At 33.5% G+C, this 20,730-nt stretch overlaps 1 protein-coding gene across 4 annotated transcripts in view; it reads right to left on the bottom strand.

Moving 5' to 3' along the window:
* Positions 1 to 20,730, bottom strand: part of PTBP2 (polypyrimidine tract binding protein 2) — an 83,432-nt gene that overhangs the window by 38,837 nt on the left and 23,865 nt on the right. For all 4 annotated transcript variants that reach the window (XM_067726985.1, XM_067726986.1, XM_067726987.1 and 1 more), the window contains exons 4-5: positions 4,232 to 4,404; positions 3,132 to 3,275 (exon numbers count right to left, since the gene is read on the bottom strand). In XM_067726985.1, the coding sequence (XP_067583086.1) occupies positions 3,132 to 3,275; positions 4,232 to 4,404 (317 nt within the window). The remainder of the gene's footprint in view (positions 1 to 3,131; positions 3,276 to 4,231; positions 4,405 to 20,730) is intronic.

Raw genomic sequence — 20,730 nt, 5'->3', positions numbered from 1 at the left:
GCCAACCTAGATTTTAATTAAACTTCATATTGAAACAATCATATACACATAAAAGGACACAAATCATAAGTATATACAGCTCAATAAAATTTCACAAATAGAACATATCTGTAAAAGGACTATCTAGATAAAAAAATAGAACATTACCAACACTCCAGAAGCCACACACATGCTTTCTCCCAGTTATATAAATGGAACCATATAGTATGTGTTCTACTTTGATCTGGCTTCTTCCAATAAACATAATTTTTATGATGTTCATCCAAGTTCTAGAGACACCAGTAGCTTGTTCATTCTTTTTGCCAGTCAGTATTCCAACGAATAAATATACCATAACACATTCTACAGCTGCTGAACATGTGGATCATTTCCAGCTCTGGGCTATTACATACAGTGTGCCATGAACTTTCTTATACATATCTTTTCATGCACATATGTATGTATTTTCTCAGATACGTGACTAGTAAAAATTACTAAGTCAAAGAATATGTATATGCTCAGCTTTAGTAGATATTTCAAGGTTTTAAAAATGATTCTACCAATTTACATTCTCATCACTTATTTACGAAGTTCAAGCTTCTCTACATTGTTCCAATACTTGGTATTACTGGTCTTAATTTTATCCAGTATGGTATACATGGCAGTATCTCACTGTGATTTTCATTTGTATTAAGGGTTCTTAATCCAAACCTTATCCACTCTGTGGATCAGAGGATGGCTTTCAAGGAAACTAACTAATGGGAAACCTGAAGATGTCTAACAAGTGGCCATGTGAAGTAAGGGATGGAAAGGTGGTACAAAGGCAGGCAGGCCACAATATTCCAGGTCAAAGTGACAGCACAGAAGCACAATGGCCTCCAAAGACAAAATAAGAGAAAGCATGCCAGGTTATAGGCGCTACAATTACTACTGGGATAGAAGCACAGGAAAATAGGGTGGGAGTAGCCATAAGACAGAAACAATACTCATCTCAAAGGGCTTTTACCCTGAGCATGAAAAGGATTTGCTGCAGATGACTGTGTCTGAGCAAATGAAGTAGCAAGAAAGAAGAAAACTGGGCAGATATTGGAAAGAGTGAATTCACAGAACCTACTGATTTGATGAAAGGTTCTGGAAGAATTCATGATTGACACACACATTCATTTCTCTCTTCTATTATAAAACACTATTAAAATGACTATAAATAAGTACAAAATGGAATAAATGCAGATACTGAAGAGAAAAGGTTATCACTAGCTCAGAATAATTTTATCAAATTCCCAAAACTCAGAAAATGCATGGACAGAAGACACAGTGAACACGTAGCAAAACAGGGTTTGCACTGGTAGCATCCATAGGAATCAAATTAGAAATTGGTAGGTACACAGGAGGAAGGAGAATGAAAATAAAAGGGTTAACAGAAAGTATGGCTAACAAACATCCTCTTCCTCCTCACCATCAACCAACTTATTATTAAACAATAAAAACAAAAGCAACAACAACTAAACACTCCCTTAAAAGAACAGAAACTCTAAAAGGAGTTTTGAAGGCCAAGAATAAAGACCTCTGGCATTTGGGGGGGATCCCAGGTTAGTATCCAAGTCCTCATTACCTTACTCTAGAGGAAAGCATGCAAGTCCAATAAAACCTAATTGTCCATTCTGAAATATAAACAGACAATGAGGGTGGGTGGGAGGAAGAGAAGAATAGAGGGAACAAGATAAACGTAACAGCTAATTCTAAAGAAAGTAAAAGATACAGTCAAGTATTTTAAAATACCATTAATTAGTAACTGTAAAGAATGACCAACTACGAGGTAAAAAGGGTATCAAAGAAAAGAAGAACTTTTGAAATCAAAAATATGGCTGTCAAAAAAATTTTTTTCAACATAAGAACACTGCACTGACTGCTCCCTATGTTTGGAACATACCCAAGACTTCAGTAAGTGCCTTATTTCTCTAATCACTTTGAAGTTTGTTACTCAAATGTCACTTGTTGGTTGGGCTTCCACTGGTTATCCTATTTGAAATTACAAATCCCCCTCCCCTACATATATCTATCTATCTATAGATGCCTTATCTTTATTCTTTCCACATCATTTTCATTTGAATCTTTTTAAATGAGAATGCATTCACTAATTACTGAAAATACTAACATGTAAAATAAAATTGGGATATTAAATGCCATTTTAAACTCTAAATAAAAAGAACAGAGAATACATATTTTCTTTTGGTATATTTCCTCATGATAAATTCTAAGAAGTACAACTTCTGGTTCAAAAGAAATGAAAATTATCAAATTAAAAAAAACAACTGAAATTTTAGCCTTATCTTTTAGGCAAAAAGTTTTACAAGCTTATTTTTCATGAACTATCAAAATGACCTTAAATTATTTTTTACAAAGGTTAAAATCTATGAGAAATTATTTTCCATTTAATTTTTGATAAGAGCCACAGTTTAGATTTTACTAAAACAGATATAATTAGCTAAAAACTACATTTGAAGAGCTTTTAGACCAGTTTTTATTGCAATCCTATGTATTTAGATCTAAAACCATTCTTATACTTTTTCTAAAAAAATAATTTTAGATAATTAATATCTTCTACATCACATTTTTAAAAGATCAACACATATTCTCAACATATATTCTCAATTCTTACATTTTTCCCCCCAGGAAAACCATTAACACATCCTCAGTAGGAGTTTTTCCATAAGAAATTAAGACCTATAAAAAGTCAAATAACCAAAGGGACTGAACTTCGTACACTGAAGTCTAAGCAGCAGAGTTGCATAAACAGTTTATACTTAAGTCCTACCTCAGACAGTATCTATACAAAAACTTTAATTTGCACAAAGAAAAAGAACACTTTGACCAGAACCTTAAAAGCACTGAAAAAAATGCTATTTAACTAATTTATCCAGTATTAACTTAAAATATGAAAATAAGAGACCACACATACTTTCTGTAAATTAACATAATGGTTAATACTTAACATGCTACAAGAAAATGCCACAAAAAAACCAGAAAACAAAAAACAAGAAAATGCTCATAGAAAAATCTTCTGAATGGTTAAAAAAATTTTTTTCTGCTAATGTTTATGAGATTCTTAATACGTTCTAGGCCATTTTATTTATGTACCTACACATACTCACTTGGTTCAATGTATTATCTGTTTTTAGTTCTTTGTGATTGGAGTACTGAATATAAATCGGTTGGTTACGAAGGTGAGGTGTCACAGCAGAATAGTAATTAACCATAGTAATAGCTGCTTCCTCTGTTGCTAGTTCCAAAAATGCCTGAAAATTTAAATAGCAAAAATCTTAATATTATGAATCAAATTCAAATAAACTTCAATATCTGTGTAATCTATTTGGTTCATTAGAAAAATCAGTATCTAGAATATAACCTTTCAAGTTACATTTAGATGCTCTAGTAGGTAGAATTAGAAATCTCTTACTGAAGTTTAGAGATACAATTAAAGCTAAACTCAGAAGCTCTTAGAATACAAAGTACTTCCACCTCTGATTTTCCATACACTACAAATGTACCCATTTCAACAAAGGCTAGAGAAAATAAAATCTAAACATTTTCCAGCACCAGAATTTTACCACTCCTAACCTAGAAAACATAAGAGAACACCAAGTCATTTTTAAAGCATTTACAATTTAACAAAGAAAAAAATTAAATGTCATATTATTAGTGATATTAACTATATTTAAGAGAACATTAAATTTCTCTAAATTCTTCTAAATGGTATCATTAGAAACTTTAAAACAAAATTTGATTTTTAATATACCTGGACCCTACTGCTACAGGTATAACTATTCAATATAGAATATCTGGGACTAATGACTATCTTTTTCTAATGCTATCAGATAAATATTTCCCTGGGATAAGCTTAAAGGATAAGATGCTGCTAGTGTCCTTACTGATTTCCGATATTACAAAGAGCAAAGCCACAATAAAAGAAGTATTTCATCTGTATTTCCTACAATCTCATTGACCAGTAGTTCAATTAGAGTCCTAAAGGGAATTTAAAAGGCAAAATTTGAAAACTACGGTGACTTATTCATTTTAGCTCCCTACCATTAGTTTCCCAAACACAGCTACAAGGAGAAGTCAAAGTAAGACTTCTGTCATGTTCTTTAAGAAAAGTAACCTACTATATACTATCCTTTCATCAGGCAACAGCTAATTCACACCTGCTAGATAGTTGAGGCTTAACATTTTATAAGTCCTGAAAGAAATATACCTGATTTTTTCCTTTCAGCATAAGGATGTTGGTCACCTTACCAAAAGGTAAGCCTAAAGCAATAACTTCAGTTTCTGTCACTTCACCAGGTAATTTCCGAATATGAAGTACACGAGAAGGAGCACCATCCATTTTATCTTCTCCTTTAAATTTTTTACTATCATTACCATTGGCTGAAAGACATTAAAGAAACAGTCTTTAGTATATTGATTTTCCTTATTTGCATAAAAAATCACAAAACAAACTTTAATAAAGAACTTAAAAACAGAGCTGAGCATACTTGGGATACTTCCTAAAAATTCAAAAACCAGGTTTGCAAAGTAACAGAGAAAATCATATCCACCAATTACTACTAAATGAAATCATCAATTAAGATTACTATTGGGTAAATATATTTCTGGATAGCATATGTAAAGAGTAGCAAGTGATAATCAAAAACATTAAAATGCAATTTCATAAAGAAATGGTCAATGGCTATAGAACACAATTATCTTACAATTCAATCGTCTTATTAGAGACTAATAAGGAGTCTAAGACTTAGTCTAAGACTAAGGAAAATACAAAAAAGTGAAAATTTTGACTTAGCAAAAATTAATTATAATTTTACCTGAGAAATTCTAAATTGTTCAATTTGAAAAATGTGCTAAAAAATGGAATCAAAGAAGGCAATGCTGTAAAAATTATTATGCAGTCGCTCCACACTATGGGTCACATTCCTCTACCTAAAATGTTTTGTCACTATCAAAATCTACTATAAATCACTCATGGACTTGATTATCTTATTCTGTTACTCTGAGCTTTAAAGTGATATATTTTAAACAACAAATTAGTTGCCTGCTTTTATTCCAAAGCTTTACCAAAACACACAAAATAAACAAAAAACCAAAATCCGAACTTACTAAAGAATCAATAAAATATGTGATGTTTTGGTGGTTCTTAATCTTCTAAGAACTCAAGGATATTTCTGAGAATCTAACTAACTTGAAGAATCCTTACACAGTGAGAAATATGCATGTATACTCCATTTTGATATGATTTTTGGTACTTTACAGTACACCCCCAGAAAACATTCAATACTATCTATAAAATTCTAAGACCATCGGGATCTTCTAAGTGCCTTCAAAATTTATTCAAACATTAATTCTTTAAACATTACTGAGTTATCAAGAATATGTCTGGCACTTCTTTAGGTTCTGGGGGTACAGCGGTGAACAGTAAGCAGTAAGATCCCTGATGCTGTCCTGTAGTCTAGTGGGAGAGATGGACTACCCAGTACATGAACCAGATTATTTCTTATAGTGATTTTCCCCACTTTCTCTACCTGCTGAACGCCTTTCCTTCACAACTGGCTCAAAAATCATCTCTATAGTCAAGACTTCTCTAGTACCTCTGGGGAGAACTATTTCTTCCCATAGCACTTTTTTGTAGCTCCTATGGCATTTTATTCCTACATTTAAGGTTCACTGTATTAAAATTAGTTGTTTACAGAGCTGAGGAGGTAGTGTCTTATTTCTCTTTATGTCCACCACACCTAGCACAGTGCCTGGCTTGAGGCTTATTCAATGAATGCTTGTTGAATGAATGCATTTATGCATGCCAGAAACTCAGCTGTTAGCAAGACTATGATAATGAAACAAGTAATACTTTTTTCCACTTGGTTATTTCTTATTTCTTTCTGTTGTACTAAGTGCTATGAAGAAAGTAAAGCACAGTAATGTGATTAAAAGTGACTTAGCAGAGGACTGGAAGAGGGTGATGTGGTAGTGATTTTACTGGATGATCAGAGATAATATGTGAATTCACCTGATAAGTATAACTTAAAGTGTCAATTAAGTCATATTTTAACAGTTTCACTCAAGTTTATATACATGAACGAACAGCCAATGCATTTAAAAATTCCCTTAAGTTGACTCTGTACAGAAGAGTAGTAAGCTATGGCTTCTGAATATATTACCAGAAAAATCTTGCTGGTTAGCTCTTCATCATTCCAAAAATAAGAAGAACTACAAAAAGCTCTCCACACTTCCTTTCGTAAGTAAGGAAAACATCTATCTGCACAGGCACCTGAACCTACCAGAAACAGGCTGAATTTCCTATTTTGTGGCATCTTATTTTAACAAAATAATCATTGGGTCTGTTAAATGATACTGCAGGGAATCAAAAAATACACATATACCTTAAAACATATAACTGACATACAAATGCATATTCTTCTAAGGCCTTTTCTTAGCAAAGCAATCTGATAGACTGTGTTCTTGTTCATTCATTTGTTTGAATAACAAGAACAAATAATTCAGTCCAACGTATAGTCCCATGAATTATAGGTTATGATATCAGGAAACTCAAACAGCAAACTTCTGTTTTTCCTTTAGGGAAAAAGGCAAGAAAAAAAAAATCACAATAAAGATACTACCCATCACTACACATATAGGGCGAAAAAAATGCTTCCCTTTTCAAATGATTCTTAGAATATGATTCCCAAAAGGCAAAAACCTGCCTAAACCTATTATTAAAAGAATACAAGAGTTTATTGTTTTGAATTTGTGTTGGATGATTTCTTGTCAGTGGATGGTGAGTAAAACAACTGAGTAAAAAAGGTAGATGGGACAGTTTTCACAGTTAAAGAAGATGATAAATAACTTGTAGAAAAGAAGGTACTTTTCTTTTGCGTTGATATTTAACATTCACTGAAAGTAACCTACATGCCAGGCACTTTACAACTCTTTAGACTGCTATTATAACCCATCAATCCCATTTATAAATGAGAGGTACTTAAGCTGCCCAAGGTCAGAGTTACTAAGTGGTAAAGACAGAAAATGGCAGGAAAAGGATTAAAACTCAGGAGTATGACTCCATAGTCTGTAGTCTCAACCCACTACTACAGGAGGACCCTTATAAAGACAAACTTCAGGTAATATATAATGGCCTAGAGAAGATCTGTTCTTTTCTTCCAAATGCCATGTAACTAACAACATTTACACTCTGTCTTTACACTACTTGATACTCCTCTCAGTTAATAGCTTCAGAAAGGGTGGCTATTAAATATTCATATTTTAGTGCTAAATATTATGAAAGTCTCAATTTTAAATAATGATACTATGAGAATGTAAAATTGAGAAATGATGATTTCTTTAAATAAAACTAAGTTGACTTTCATATATAAAAGTACCCCAACCCTGGAAAAGAGAAAGGGCACTGAATGTGTGGCCTTGGGGCTTCCCTGGTGGCGCAGTGGTTTAGAATCCGCCTGCCAATACAGGGGACATGGGTTCGAGCCCTGGTCCGGGAGATCCCACATGCCGCGGAGCAGCTAAGCCTTACACCACAGCTACTGAACCTGCACGCTAGAGCTCGCGAGCCACAACTACTGAGCCTGCATGCCACAGCTACTGAAGCCTGCGTACCTAGAGCCCATGCTCTGCAATAAGAGAAGCCGTCCAATGAGAAGCCTGTGTACTGCAACGAAGAGTAGCCCCCTGCTCGCCGCAACTAGAGAAAGCCCGCGTGCAGCAATGAAGACCCAACGCAGCCAAAAATAAATAAATAAAACAAAGTGTGGCCTCAACTTATGAAACATGTAGGCCATTTATGACCCTATTAGAGAAGTAAGGAAGATGGGGTCTCTCTGGGTTACAGATCTATGATTCTTCAGAAGACAAAGTACTATAATTTGGACTTCTTTCCACAATCCTTTCCCTTACACTTCCCAGGTAATTCCAGACAGAAACTTTGGTTTAGGTATGTAAAACTAAAGAATTTTAAAAACTGTTTTTCAACAACAGATGTAGTAATGCTTTTACTCATGCATGTAAGCTGCATATAAATTGTAGAAATCTTTATACTGTCTTCCATATACGCCTTCTTAAAAAAGCCTTTGGCTTAATGGAGCTCTTCTACTCACAAATTCAAAACAAGACACAGAAACTGTTTCTAAGTGAACATTCCAATACAAACTTAAAAGTTTTCTACCTCAGTTCTAAAGTGAACATCTTCACTTTTGAACAGTCCCAGTCCATCTCTTTTCTCTTTGACTGACTTTTGTCTTCTACTGGCTTTTTAACTGTAGTTTTCACACAAAAGGGTCTCACCAAGATCCTGGGTAATTTGTTAAATCCACCTGTGGCGGAAGAGCTGTGAGCCCTCTCAACCTTACCAAATCTCTCTGTTCTCACAGCATCCTTAATAACTTACTTCTAGTTTCCTTACTTCCCTGACTCATTTGATACCTGCTCTGACCCCTCTGCTAACTCATTCACTTCCCAAAATGGCTGGACTGTCCCAACGTGTTCTGGTCTCAAGTCGTTCCCATTTTTACTTGCTCATATAGACACTCCAGTAAGGGGTTTCAAAAATCAACTTCTATTTTATGTCTATTATTTTAGTCCCACTCATTCACCAATATTTCTAGTTCTATACTTTCAACTGTATATACCAACTTGAAGTGCAACATCTCAAAACTTTTTACTTCATCTGTCCAGTGAAAACTATTTTAACAAAATATAAATACATTCTCATTCTCCAATTCTTCCAGACTCAAACATTTATAAAAAGCACTCGTAACTTCCTTTATCAAAATATAACTGAGAGGCAAAGCAGTTTTACTCTCAAGCAGTTTTAGTTAGACTTCTGGGCAAAGCACAGTGTTATACAAGCTGCTGGCTTTAGAAAAACAAAAAAATAAAATAAAGTTAATCTGAGCTAAGAAAAATGAATGCTCATACTCTTTGCATTCTATATGGGAAAACAGAAATTTCAAAGAACAGTTAAACCAGAAACGTAGGTATATACAGGTAGAGAATACTTGTGTTATTCTACTAGCTTTAGTTAACTCCAACAGTCACCGCACACACACAAAAAATCTTACTAGGTTTACTGTAAAAGCTGCCTATAACTCTGCATTTCTGAGTAGCTGCATAGCCTAGTTGTCAAAAGTAACTTATGCATGAGCTGGAAAAATATAGAAGGTTACACTAAATTAGAGGAAGGCTCACATTACCTCTACACCTCTATGCAAGAGGACATGCTGTTAGGACCCTCATAAACATTCAAACTGAAACAACATGCTGGAATAGTCTCAAAGTATTACAAAAAAATGAAATAACTTATCAAAAATGTCTGTATGTAAAAATTAATTGGAAATCTCAGAGAATTCTGAATAACATGTAACAGAATCTATAAAATGATTTCAGTTCTTTTACATAGAGAAAAAGTCATACTTTCAGCAATAATACTGATATTAAAGAAAAGCAGTAGCACTGGCAGAAACATGTATACCTAACTTAAAGAGGTATTCCATTTCCACACCTATAAAAAAATGGACTCAAGAGAGACCATATCTTACAATTGTCAAGCCTCCTCCCCACTTCCAAAGAGTTAAAAATTCCTTCCAATAAAATCCAATTCCAATACTAGTTAGAGCTGTGTCTTTGAAATGTTACGCTTCTAAAGAAGGAATTAGTTTATTACAAAATAGTTTTGAATAAGATTATTTCCCCAAGACTAAGTTTCTAATAACATTAACTTTTCTCACTTCTAAAATTCTTTTTTTCTTTGACACAAATATACGTGTAGAGAAAGAAAGTCTGGACAGGGAAAGGCTGTTGAGATAGATGCTGTTGGAAAAAGAATTCTAGTGAAGTCAGAAGAAACATTTTGGGAAAAGCTGGAATGTAAGAATGAAATTCTGTTTTGTATCTGATAATGATAAAAATGTCCTTGTAATACTGTCTGTAAAAGTCCCTTTTTGAGCCATCTGGATGACAACTGCATATTTGTCCAGGTAAGTATAGTCACTGGTTTTTAAAGGTCTTATTATTCAAATTGGGGTCTGTTTGAACATACACAGACTCTCATCTTTCTATGTTAGGAAAAACACAGAACAATTTTAAAACTCAATGTTTCCTTTGTTCAAAAAGGTAAAATAAATTGAATCTATATAAACTTCTTAGGTTGAAACAGGCTTTAAGAAATTTTACTCCATCACTACAAAAACACTTGATTCATTCTTTAGTCACAAAGTACATTATCATTCCTAAACATACTTTAAAAAAAAGGAAAACAGTAACAGATTGTTCTTTCTTTTCAACAAAAACAAATCACTTTCTCTACTTTGCTCCCTTTGTTAATGGAACTACTATCCATCAACCCAGTGATTCTAGGCCGAAACTCTTAATACTTCTACCAAAGTCTACTTCTAAATAACTCAGAAATTGTCTAATTGCTTCATATATCATTCTCTCCATATTCTACTCCTGAGACTCTAAAATTCAGGACCTCGGTGTCTCTAAAGCAGATTATTGTAAAGTTTTAAACTGTCCTATGTACAGTAGTAACCCCCCTCTGCCCCCTAAAAAATGCAAATGGAACAAAAATCCTTTCTAAGTGTAAATATCGTGAAGTCCAGTCTCCTTATTACAACAAGTCAAATCCTATATCCAGACCCCTGCCCACCAGGACATTTTTACTCATTCCCCTTCTCACATTTTACATTGCAGAAAGACAGAACTCTACAAGTAGCTGACGGGTTTCCACAGGTAGCCTACTGTTTCAAATAAATTGTTATTTATTTTACAGCTTTGTTCATTGACAAAGAACATGTCCATCACCCCAGAAAATGTCCTAATACTTATTAATCCCCAACACCCACAAGCAACGATTATTTTGGTTTCTATACTGAAAATTAATTATCTGCTCTTTACAGAAAGGGAATCACATAGTATATACTCTTTTGCGTCTGGCTTCTCTTGCTTCATATAACGTTTCTTAATATTCACTTGTGTTGCTACATGTATTAATAGTAATTCTTTTGCTCTTAATAAGTAGTAATCCACTGTATGACTAACTTCTTGATCCATTTTCCTGTTGATAGACATTTAGATTGTTTCAAGTTTGGGACCATTATAAATAGTTTTTTATACACACATTTGTACAACTAGAAATGGAAGTACTGGGTCATAGGACATGTTTATGTTTAACTTTATAAGAAACTGCCTGTGCTATGCAGCTGCATCAGAAACATCAGCCGCATAGCACAGGGAGATCAGCTCGGTGCTTTGTGACCGCCTGGAGGGGTGGGATAGGGAGGGTGGGAGGGAGGGAGACGCAAGCGGGAAGAGATATGGGAACATATGTATATATATAACTGATTCATTTTGTTGTGAAGCTGAAAAAAAAGAAACTGTCAAACTGTGTTCCAACTATTTTACACTCACCAACAATGGCATATAGTTTCAGCTGCTCCACATCCTCATCAACATTTGGCATTACCGATTTGTTTAACTTTAGCCTAGATTCTAGTTGGTCTGAAGTGGTATCTCATATTAGTTATAAATTGTGATTTCCTTATGACTAATAAATCTTTTCATGTGCTTATTAGCCATTCGTGTACCTTCTTCTGTCCATTTAAAAAATTAGTCTCTTTGTATTTGACATGCAAGAATTCTTTACATACTCTGGATATAAGTATTTATGTACGTCAGACATGTATTGATATCTGAATGAATATTAATATTTTCTCTCAGCCTGTGCCGTGCCTTTTCATTCTCTTAATAATGTCGTTTGATGAGAAGGTTTTCATTTAGATGGACTCTAGTTTGTAAAGTATTCCTTTATGGTTAGTGTATTTTTGTACCTTTTCTAAGAAATCTTCATTTACCCCAAGGCTGAGGATACATTCTAGGATTTTTTTTCTTAAAAGCTTTGCATATTTAGATTTTAGGTTTAGGTATGTAATTCATCTTTTTCCATACGGCATGAAGTAAGGTTTGAGTTTCTAATTTTTTTTTTTGTTTTCATTTGTGTATCCAACTGTTCTAGCACCACTTGTTAAAAATACTTCCCTTTCACCATTAAATGACCAAGGGACCTTTGTAAATAATCAACTGACCCTAAATGTAGGAGTTTATTTATAAATACTGTTCTGTGACACTAATCATGCTATACTAAACTGCTGTGATTACTTTACTCTTGAAATGAAATAGTATTCCAACTCTTTTTTTTCTTTTTCAAATGGCTTTAGTTATTCTAGGTCTTTTTATTTCCATATAAAGTGTAGACCAATTCATCACTTTCAATGTAAATGCCTGTTCAGCTTGACTGATTTATAAATTCCATCCCAATTAGGGGAAAAATGACATCTTTAACACATTGAGCCTTCTACTCATGAACATGGTGTATCTATTTATTTAGGTCTTTAATTTCTCTTTGCCATGCCTTGCAGTTATTGATGTAGTTATCATGCACATTTTTTGTTAAATTTATTCTTTGATATTTTGTCTTTCTGATGTTTCTATAAACGGATTTTTTAAAATTTCATTTTCCAAAACTTTGCTAATAATATCAGAAAAAAATTATCTTTGTATGGTGAACTGTATCCTGTAAACCATTCTAAAATCATTTAGATTCCTTTGGGTTTTCTATTTTAAAAATCATGTTGACTGTGAATAATACAGTTTTACTTCTTCCCTTCTGATCTTTATGCTTTTTATTTATTTTACTCGTCTTAATGTAAGCAAAAGCTAGAAAAATTGTGGAAACAGACATCCTTACTTCATTCCTCATTTTAAGAAGAAAACATTCACCCCTGCAGGTTTTGTTGTTGTTACTGTTGTTTTAAAGAAATTGATTACTTAAATTTACCTGGAAACACAAAAGCTCTAGATTAATCAATCAGAAAAAAAGAGCAAAGTTCCTCAACCTCATTAGTCATAAAAACTAAAATTAAAACCTTGAGAAACTACTTACACACCCATTAGAAGAGATAAAAAGATAATACCAAGGTGAGGATGCTGAACAACTGGAACTTTCATATACTGCTGGTGGGAATGTAAAATGGTATAAGCACTTTTGAAAACTGTTTGGCATTAAACGCACATAAGAATTAAACATACACCTACCACACAAAACAGGCATTCCACTCCTTAGCATTTACTCAAGAGGAATAACAGTGGATGTTCACGTAAAGACTTGAACATGATTGCTCCTAACAGTTTTACTCATAATAGTCCCCAAAGGGAAATGACTTAAGTGTCCATCAATGGCTGAATGAATAAACAAAATGCAAACACTACTCAGCAGTAAAGAGGAAAGTGAAAGCAGTACAACACAGAAGAGTACATAGTACATGATTCTGTTTATACAAAATTCTAGAGAATTCAAACTAATTAATAGTGACAAAAAGCAGATCAGTGATTGAGAAGGGGATAAAACAGGAAGGGATGGCTACAAAGGGCTATGAGGAATCTAGTATGTGTGATGGATATATATTTTGACTGTCAGTGATTTCATGGGTGTATACATCTTTCAATACTTATCTGACTGTACAATTTAAATGGATGCAATTTATTGTATGGAAATTATACCTCAATAAAACTGAATTTAAAGTGGAAAAAAAAACATTCAATATTTCACCATTATGAATGAAATTTATTGTAGGCTCTTAGTAGATGCCCCTTGTCTACCCTGTAGAAGTTCCCCTTTCTTATTAGTTTTCTGAGAACTTTTTATCATGAATGGATGCTGTATTTTTGTCAAATGCCTTTTCTGCTTCTATTAACATGATGATTCTTTTTCCTCCGTTATTCTATTGTGATAAATTACACTGAATTCCTTTTCGACTGTTAAACCTTACAATCAAGAGGTAAGCCTGAATTAGTCATCATGAATTACCTTTTACATACTGCTGAAAGTGATCTGCTAATATCTTGTTAAGAATGTCTGCATTTATGTTAATGAAAAATGTTAGTGTGAAATCCTGATTTCTTATATTATCTTTGTTAGATTTTGGTTTTGGTAGCTTCATAAAGTGAATTAGGGAGTATTCCCCTTCTCTTTTTCTAAAAAAGGTTAAAAGAAAAAATGGCTATTATTTCTTACTTTGAAGTTTCATAAAATTCAACAGTGAAACCGCCCATGCCTGAGTAAAACCACCTACAAGTGAAAACCACCTACGAGTGAAATCACCTATGCCTGAGTAATCTCCATGAAAAGATGTTTTTTATTATTAAAAATTCAATTTTGATAATAGAGATAAAGGTAATCTATATCTATAATATTATAATATAGAGGTAATCTATTATATCAATTTTGGTTCACTAGATTTATAAAAGAGTTTGTCTATTTCACCTAAGTTGCTGAATTTATCAGCATTACCGACGCTTGTGATACTGTCTTTCTGTCCTATTACACTGTGTAGGATCTGTAGTGATATCTCCACTTTCATTCCTGATTCTGGTAATTTGTTTTCTTTTTCTTTCTTGACAGAAATTTTAAACCTTTCTTTTTTTCTGCTACAGATATTTTCCAGTGTAGGTAGATAAGTACTAATATAGAACTATTTTCCCCCCATGCACTTCTTGTGGGGAAAATATTTCTATATTTTCTTCTATATTCCAAGAAAATATAGATGTATTTTCATTTGGTGTATGATTAAAATATGATGTATTTTCTTTCAGTCAAAAATATGCCCTATATATCTTCTGTGATTCATGTGCTTTTCAGAATTGTGTAAATTTCTAAATATTTGGTAATTTCCTAGATTTCTGTAAATCCCACTACAATCAGGTACTATATGAGCTTCAATCATTTGAAATTTATTGTAAGCTATGTTAACATCATGTTGAATATCCTATGTACATTTAAAAGGCTATTGTGCAGTTACTGGATGTCTTGTAAATGTGACTTAAGCCAAGCTGACAGCATTGTTCAAATCCTCTATGTACTGTTTTTTTAAGATCAATTCGTCCTATCGATTACTATGAGGAATGTTAAAACAGCCACAGCCAATTGTAAATTTAAAATTGTAGATTTCTCTGCTTCTCTTTTAATTTTGTCATTTTTTAATATGTACTTTGAAACTGTTATTACTAATATACAAATAAAGGAATGTTATATTTTCCAATATATTGACTTTTTCGACCCTAAGAAATATGCCTTTTTATACCCGGTAATACTCCTTGTCTTGAATTCTACTTCATCTGATGTTAATACAATCACATCAACTTTCTTGTGCTTACTGTTTGCGTGAAATATTATTTTCCATCCCTTTTACTTTCAACTTGTGTCTCTGTACTTCAACCTGACGACAGCAGTAGACACCGTAATTAGGTCTTACTTTTTAATCCAGTATGATATTCTTTGCCTTTTAATTGGACTTCTTAGACTACAAATGTCCAAAAGAAACGTACCAAAAGCCACATAAATTTTAAGTATTCTAGTAACCACATCAAAAAGTAAAAGGGAGTGAACTTAATTTTTTTTGAACAGGTTCTTATTAGTTATCCATTTTATACATATTAGTGTATACATGTCAATCCCAATCTCCCAATTCATCCTACCAGCACCACTCCACCACTTTCTCCCTTGTTGTCCATACGTTTGTTCTCTACATCTGTGTCTCTATTTCTGCCCTGCAAATGCGTTTATACGATATCTGTTTTTCACTTTCTGATTTACTTCACTCTGTATGACAGTCTCTAGATCCATCCACATCTCTACAAACGACTCAATTTTGTTCCTTTTTATGGCTGAGTAATATTTCATTCTATATATGTACCACATCTTCTTTACCCATTTGTCTGTCGATGGGCATTTAGGTTGCTTCCATGACCTGGCTATTGTAAAATAGTGCTGCAGTCAACACTGAAGTACATGTGTCTTTCTGAATTATGGTTTCTCTGGATATACGCCCAGTAGTGGGACTGCTGGGTCATATGGTAATTCTGCTTTTAGTTTTTTAAGGAACCTCCATACTGTTCTCCATAGTGGCTGTATCAATCTACATTTCCACCAACAGTGCAAAGGGGTTCCCTTTTCTCCACACCCTCTCCAGCATTTGTTGTTTGTAGATTTTCTGATGATGCCCCTTCTAACTAGTATGAGGTGATACCTCACTGTAGCTTTGATTTGCATTTCTCTAATAATTAGTGATGTTGAGTAGGTTTTCATGTGCTTCTTGGCCATCTGTATGTCTTCTTTGGAGAAATGTCTATTTAGGTCTTCTGCCCATTTTTTGATTGGGTTGTTTATTTTTCTAATATTGAGCTGCTTAAGCTGTTTACATATTTTGGAGATTAATCCTTTGTCCACTGATTCATTTGCAAATATTTTCTTCCATTCTGAGGGTTGTCTTTTCATCTTGTTTGTAGTTTCCTTTGCTTTGCAAAAGCTTTTAAGTTTCATTAGGTCCCATTTGTTTATTCTGATTTTTATTTCCATTTCTCTAGGAGGTGGCTCAAAGAAGATCTTGCTTTGATTTATGTCAAAGAGTGTTGTTCCTACGTTTTCCTCTACGAGTTTTATAGTGCCTGGCCTTACATTTAGGTCTCTAATCCATTTTGAATTTATTTTTGTGTATGGTGTTAGGGAGTGTTCTAATTTCATTCATTTACATGTAGCTGTCCAGTTTTCCCAGCACCACTTATTGAAGAGACTATCTTTTCTCCACTGTATATCCTTGCCTCCTTTGTCACAGATTAGTTGACCAGAGGTGCGTGGGTTTATCTCTGGGCTTTCTATCCTGTTCCATTGATTTATACTTCTGTTTTTGTGCCAGTACCATATTGTCTTGATTACTGTAGCTTTGTAGTCTAGTCTGAAGTCAGCGAGTCTGATTCCTCCAGCTCCCTTTTTCCCCTCAAGACTCCTTTGGCTATTCAGGGTCTTCTGTGTCGCCATAGAAATTTTAAGATTTTTTGTTCTAGTTCTATAAAAAATGCCATTGGTAATTTGATAGGGATTGTACTGAATCTGTAGATTGCTTTGGGTAGTACAGTCATTTTCACAATATTGATTTTTCCAATCCAAGAACATGGTATATATCTCCATCTGTTTGTGTCATCTTTGATTTCTTTCATCAGCATCTTACAGTTTTCTGAGTACAGGTCTTTTACCTCCTTAGATAGGTTTATTCCTAGGTATTTTATTCTTTTTATTACAATGGTGAACGGGATTGTTTCCTTCATTTCTCTTTCTGATCTTTCTTTGTTAGTGCATAGGAATACAAGATTTCTGTGCTTTAATTTTGTATCCTGCAACTTTACCAAATTCATTGATTAGCTCTACTAGTTTTCTGGTGGCATCTTTAGGATTATCCATGTATAGTATCAAGTCATCTGCAAACAGTGACAGTTTAACTTCTTCTTTTCTAATTTGGATTCCTTTTATTTCTTTTTCTTCTTTGATTGTTGTGGCTAGGACTTCCAAAACTATGTTGAATAATAGTGGCGAGAGTAGACATCCTTGTCTTGTTCCTGATCTTAGAGGAAACGCTTTCAGTTTTTCACCATTGAGAATGATGTTTGCTGTGGGTTTGTTGTATATGGCCTTTATTATATTAGATTCCTTCTATGCCCACTTTCTGGAGAGTTTTTACCATAAATGGTGTTGAATTTTGTCAAAAGCTTTTTCTGCATCTATTGAGATGATCATATGGTTTTCATTCTTCAATTTGCTAATATGGTGTATCACATTGACTGATTTGCATATATTGAAGAATCCCTGCATCCCTGGCATAAATCCCACTTGATCATGGTGTATGATCCTTTTAATGTGTTGTTGGATTCTATTTGCTAGTATTTTGTTGAGGATTTTTGCATCTGTGTTCATCAGTTACATTGGTCTGTAATCTTTTTTTGTAGTATCTTTGTCTGGTTTTGGTATCAGGGTGATGGTGGCCTCACAGAATGAGTTTGGGAGTGTTCCTTCCTCTGCAATTTTTTGGAAGAGTTTGAGAAGGATGGGTGTTAGCTCTTCTGTAAATGTTTGATAGAATTCACCTGTGAAGCCATCTGGTCCTGGACTTTTGTGTGTTGGAAGATTTTTAATCACAGTTTCAATTTCAGTGCTTATGACTAGTCTGTTTATATTTTCTATTTCTTCCTGGTTCAGTCTCAGAAGGTTGTGCTTTTCTAAGAATTTGTCCATTTCTTCCAGGTTGTCCATATTACTGGCATATAGTTGCAAATAAATTAATTTTAATAATATATTTTAACCCAATATATCTGAAATATTACCATATCAACATATAAATCAGTATTTTAAAAAATGAGATTTTGTGTTATTTTTTTGGTACTACGTCTTTGAACACACAAACCCATTTACATCTCAGTTAGGAGTAGTCACATTCCACATGCTCCACAGTCTCACAAAACTAGTGGTTACTGCACTAAACTATGTTAGTTTAACCAATTTACATTTACGTTTATGACTGGGCTTAACACCTAGCTCTTTATTTTCTAACTGTCCAGTGTTTTGTTGTTCTTCTCTTGCTATATTTGATAGTATTCCATTTTAATTCCTCTATGGGCTTTTCTTTTTAAATAGTCTTTTTGAGGTACAATTCACATAAAATAAGATGTCTATGAAGTTACAATCTGACAAGTTTTGACATATATTTACATCTGTGAAACCTTCAGCATAAGGGAATATATATATCCATCACCCCCAAATTTCCTTATGCCCTTTACAACCCTCCCCCTTGCTCTACCCACCTCTAAATTCCAAGCAACCACCAATTTGCTTTAATATGCAATCTCCTAGAGTTTTATATAAATAGACTCATACCGGACATACTCTTTTTTTTCCCGTCTTTCACAGAGCATAATTATTTAAGAGATTTATCCCTGCTGCTGCATGTAACATAGGTCACTCTATATGGCCAAACAGTATTTTACTGTATGCAATGGAATTCAATACCAAAAGAGCTATCTTTTTATATATTCATCTGCTGATGGACACTTGGGTTGTTCTGGATTTTAGATATTACGAATAAAGCTACTATGAACATTCATATGAGTGTTTTAATGAGTATATGCCTTCATATTCCTTGGGTAAGCACCTAGGAAACAAATAGCTGGATCATACAGTAAATGTTTAGCTTTTTAAGAAACTGCCAAATTGTTTTCCAAAGTAGTTCTACAATTTTACTTTCCCATCAACAGTATATGAGTGTTACAGTTCCCCCACATCCTTTCCAACACTTAGTATGATCAGACTTTCAAATTTTAGCTGTTGCAGAGATGTGTAATGTTATCTCACTTTGCATTTCTCTAATGACAAATGATGTTGAACATCTTTTTCATGTGCTTACTTGTCATCTGTATATCTTTTTTGCTGACCAATTCAATTACTTTTGCCAATTTATCAAATTGGGTTGTTTGCTGCCTTATTGTTGAGTTTTAGAGTTTATATATGTAGTCTGAATTTATGTATATTCTGGATAAAAATCCTTTATCAGCTATATATATACATATGTATATGTATCAGACATCTTTGTAAAGATCTGCCACTCCATGGCTTATCTTTTCATTCTCTTAACAATGTCTTTTGAATAATGTAAGTTTTTAAAACTAATGAAGTCCCCATTTGTTCTTTCATAGATTGTGCTTTTGGGGTCACGTTAAAGAAATCTCTGCATAACCCAAGGTCACAAAGATTTTCTACTATGCTTTCTTCTAGAAGTTTTATAATTTTTAGGTTCTACATTTACATCAAAGTCCATTTGGAGCTCATTTTTGTATGAAGTATAGATCCAAGTATCAATAGCTTGTTGCTGCTGTTGCTGGCAGCATATGGATAGCCTATTGTTACAGAATCCTTTGCTGAAAAATCTATTTTTTTCCTCCACTGAATTGCCTTTGTGCCTCTGTCAAAAACCAGTTGTCCATAACTGTGTGGCTTTATTTCTGGACTCTCTATTCTGTTCCATTAATCTATTTATCTTTCTTTATGCTAATATGACTTTGTTTTGATTACTGTATGGTTTACAATAACTTTTAAAAGCAGGAGTCAGCCTTCCAACTTTCTATTTGCTTTTGAATGTAAGTCTTTGTACCTTTTTAAAGACATTGTTTCAATATGCAACTTTAATTTACCAGAATATTCTTATGTAAGAGTTAATACTCTATCATTTCATGTAATATAAAAACCTTAGACTGTAAAATTCCATTTATCTTCACTTTGTGCTAATCACTGTCATATAAACATCTATGTACAGAATGAACCACATAATTCAAAGGTTTTCTGTATACCTAAACAGTCTTTCAAAGAAGTTTAAAGGAGTAAAAGAGATAGCTTTTTAAAATTTTCACACATTTATTTACCATTCCTGGTACTACTTGTTATTTCCTGTAGATCCAAGGTTTTGTCTAGTGCTATTCCATTCAGCCTAAAGAACTTTTTTTTCTTTTAATGCAAGGTGTTAGTCTCCTGTGAGATATCTTTTTCTTGCTTGCTTGTAAGATTTTCTCTTTATTATTAGATTTCAATATTTTGATTATTGTGTGCCTTGGTATGTTTCTTTTTACTTATCCTACCTGACAGTTTTCTTCAAATTTTAGAAGTTTTCAACTATTACTGCTTCAATTACATATATTTGGCACCATTCTCTTTACTCCCTCTCTGAAACTGCAATTACATGTATGTTAGACTACTTGATCTCCCCAAAGATATACTTTTACTCTCTCTGGAAAGCTGAGTAATTTCTATCAATCTGTATTCAAGTT

This window comes from Pseudorca crassidens, chromosome 2, assembly GCF_039906515.1.
Source record: "Pseudorca crassidens isolate mPseCra1 chromosome 2, mPseCra1.hap1, whole genome shotgun sequence".
NCBI lineage: Eukaryota > Metazoa > Chordata > Mammalia > Artiodactyla > Delphinidae > Pseudorca > Pseudorca crassidens.
This window is presented reverse-complemented; position numbering and strand designations above follow the sequence as displayed.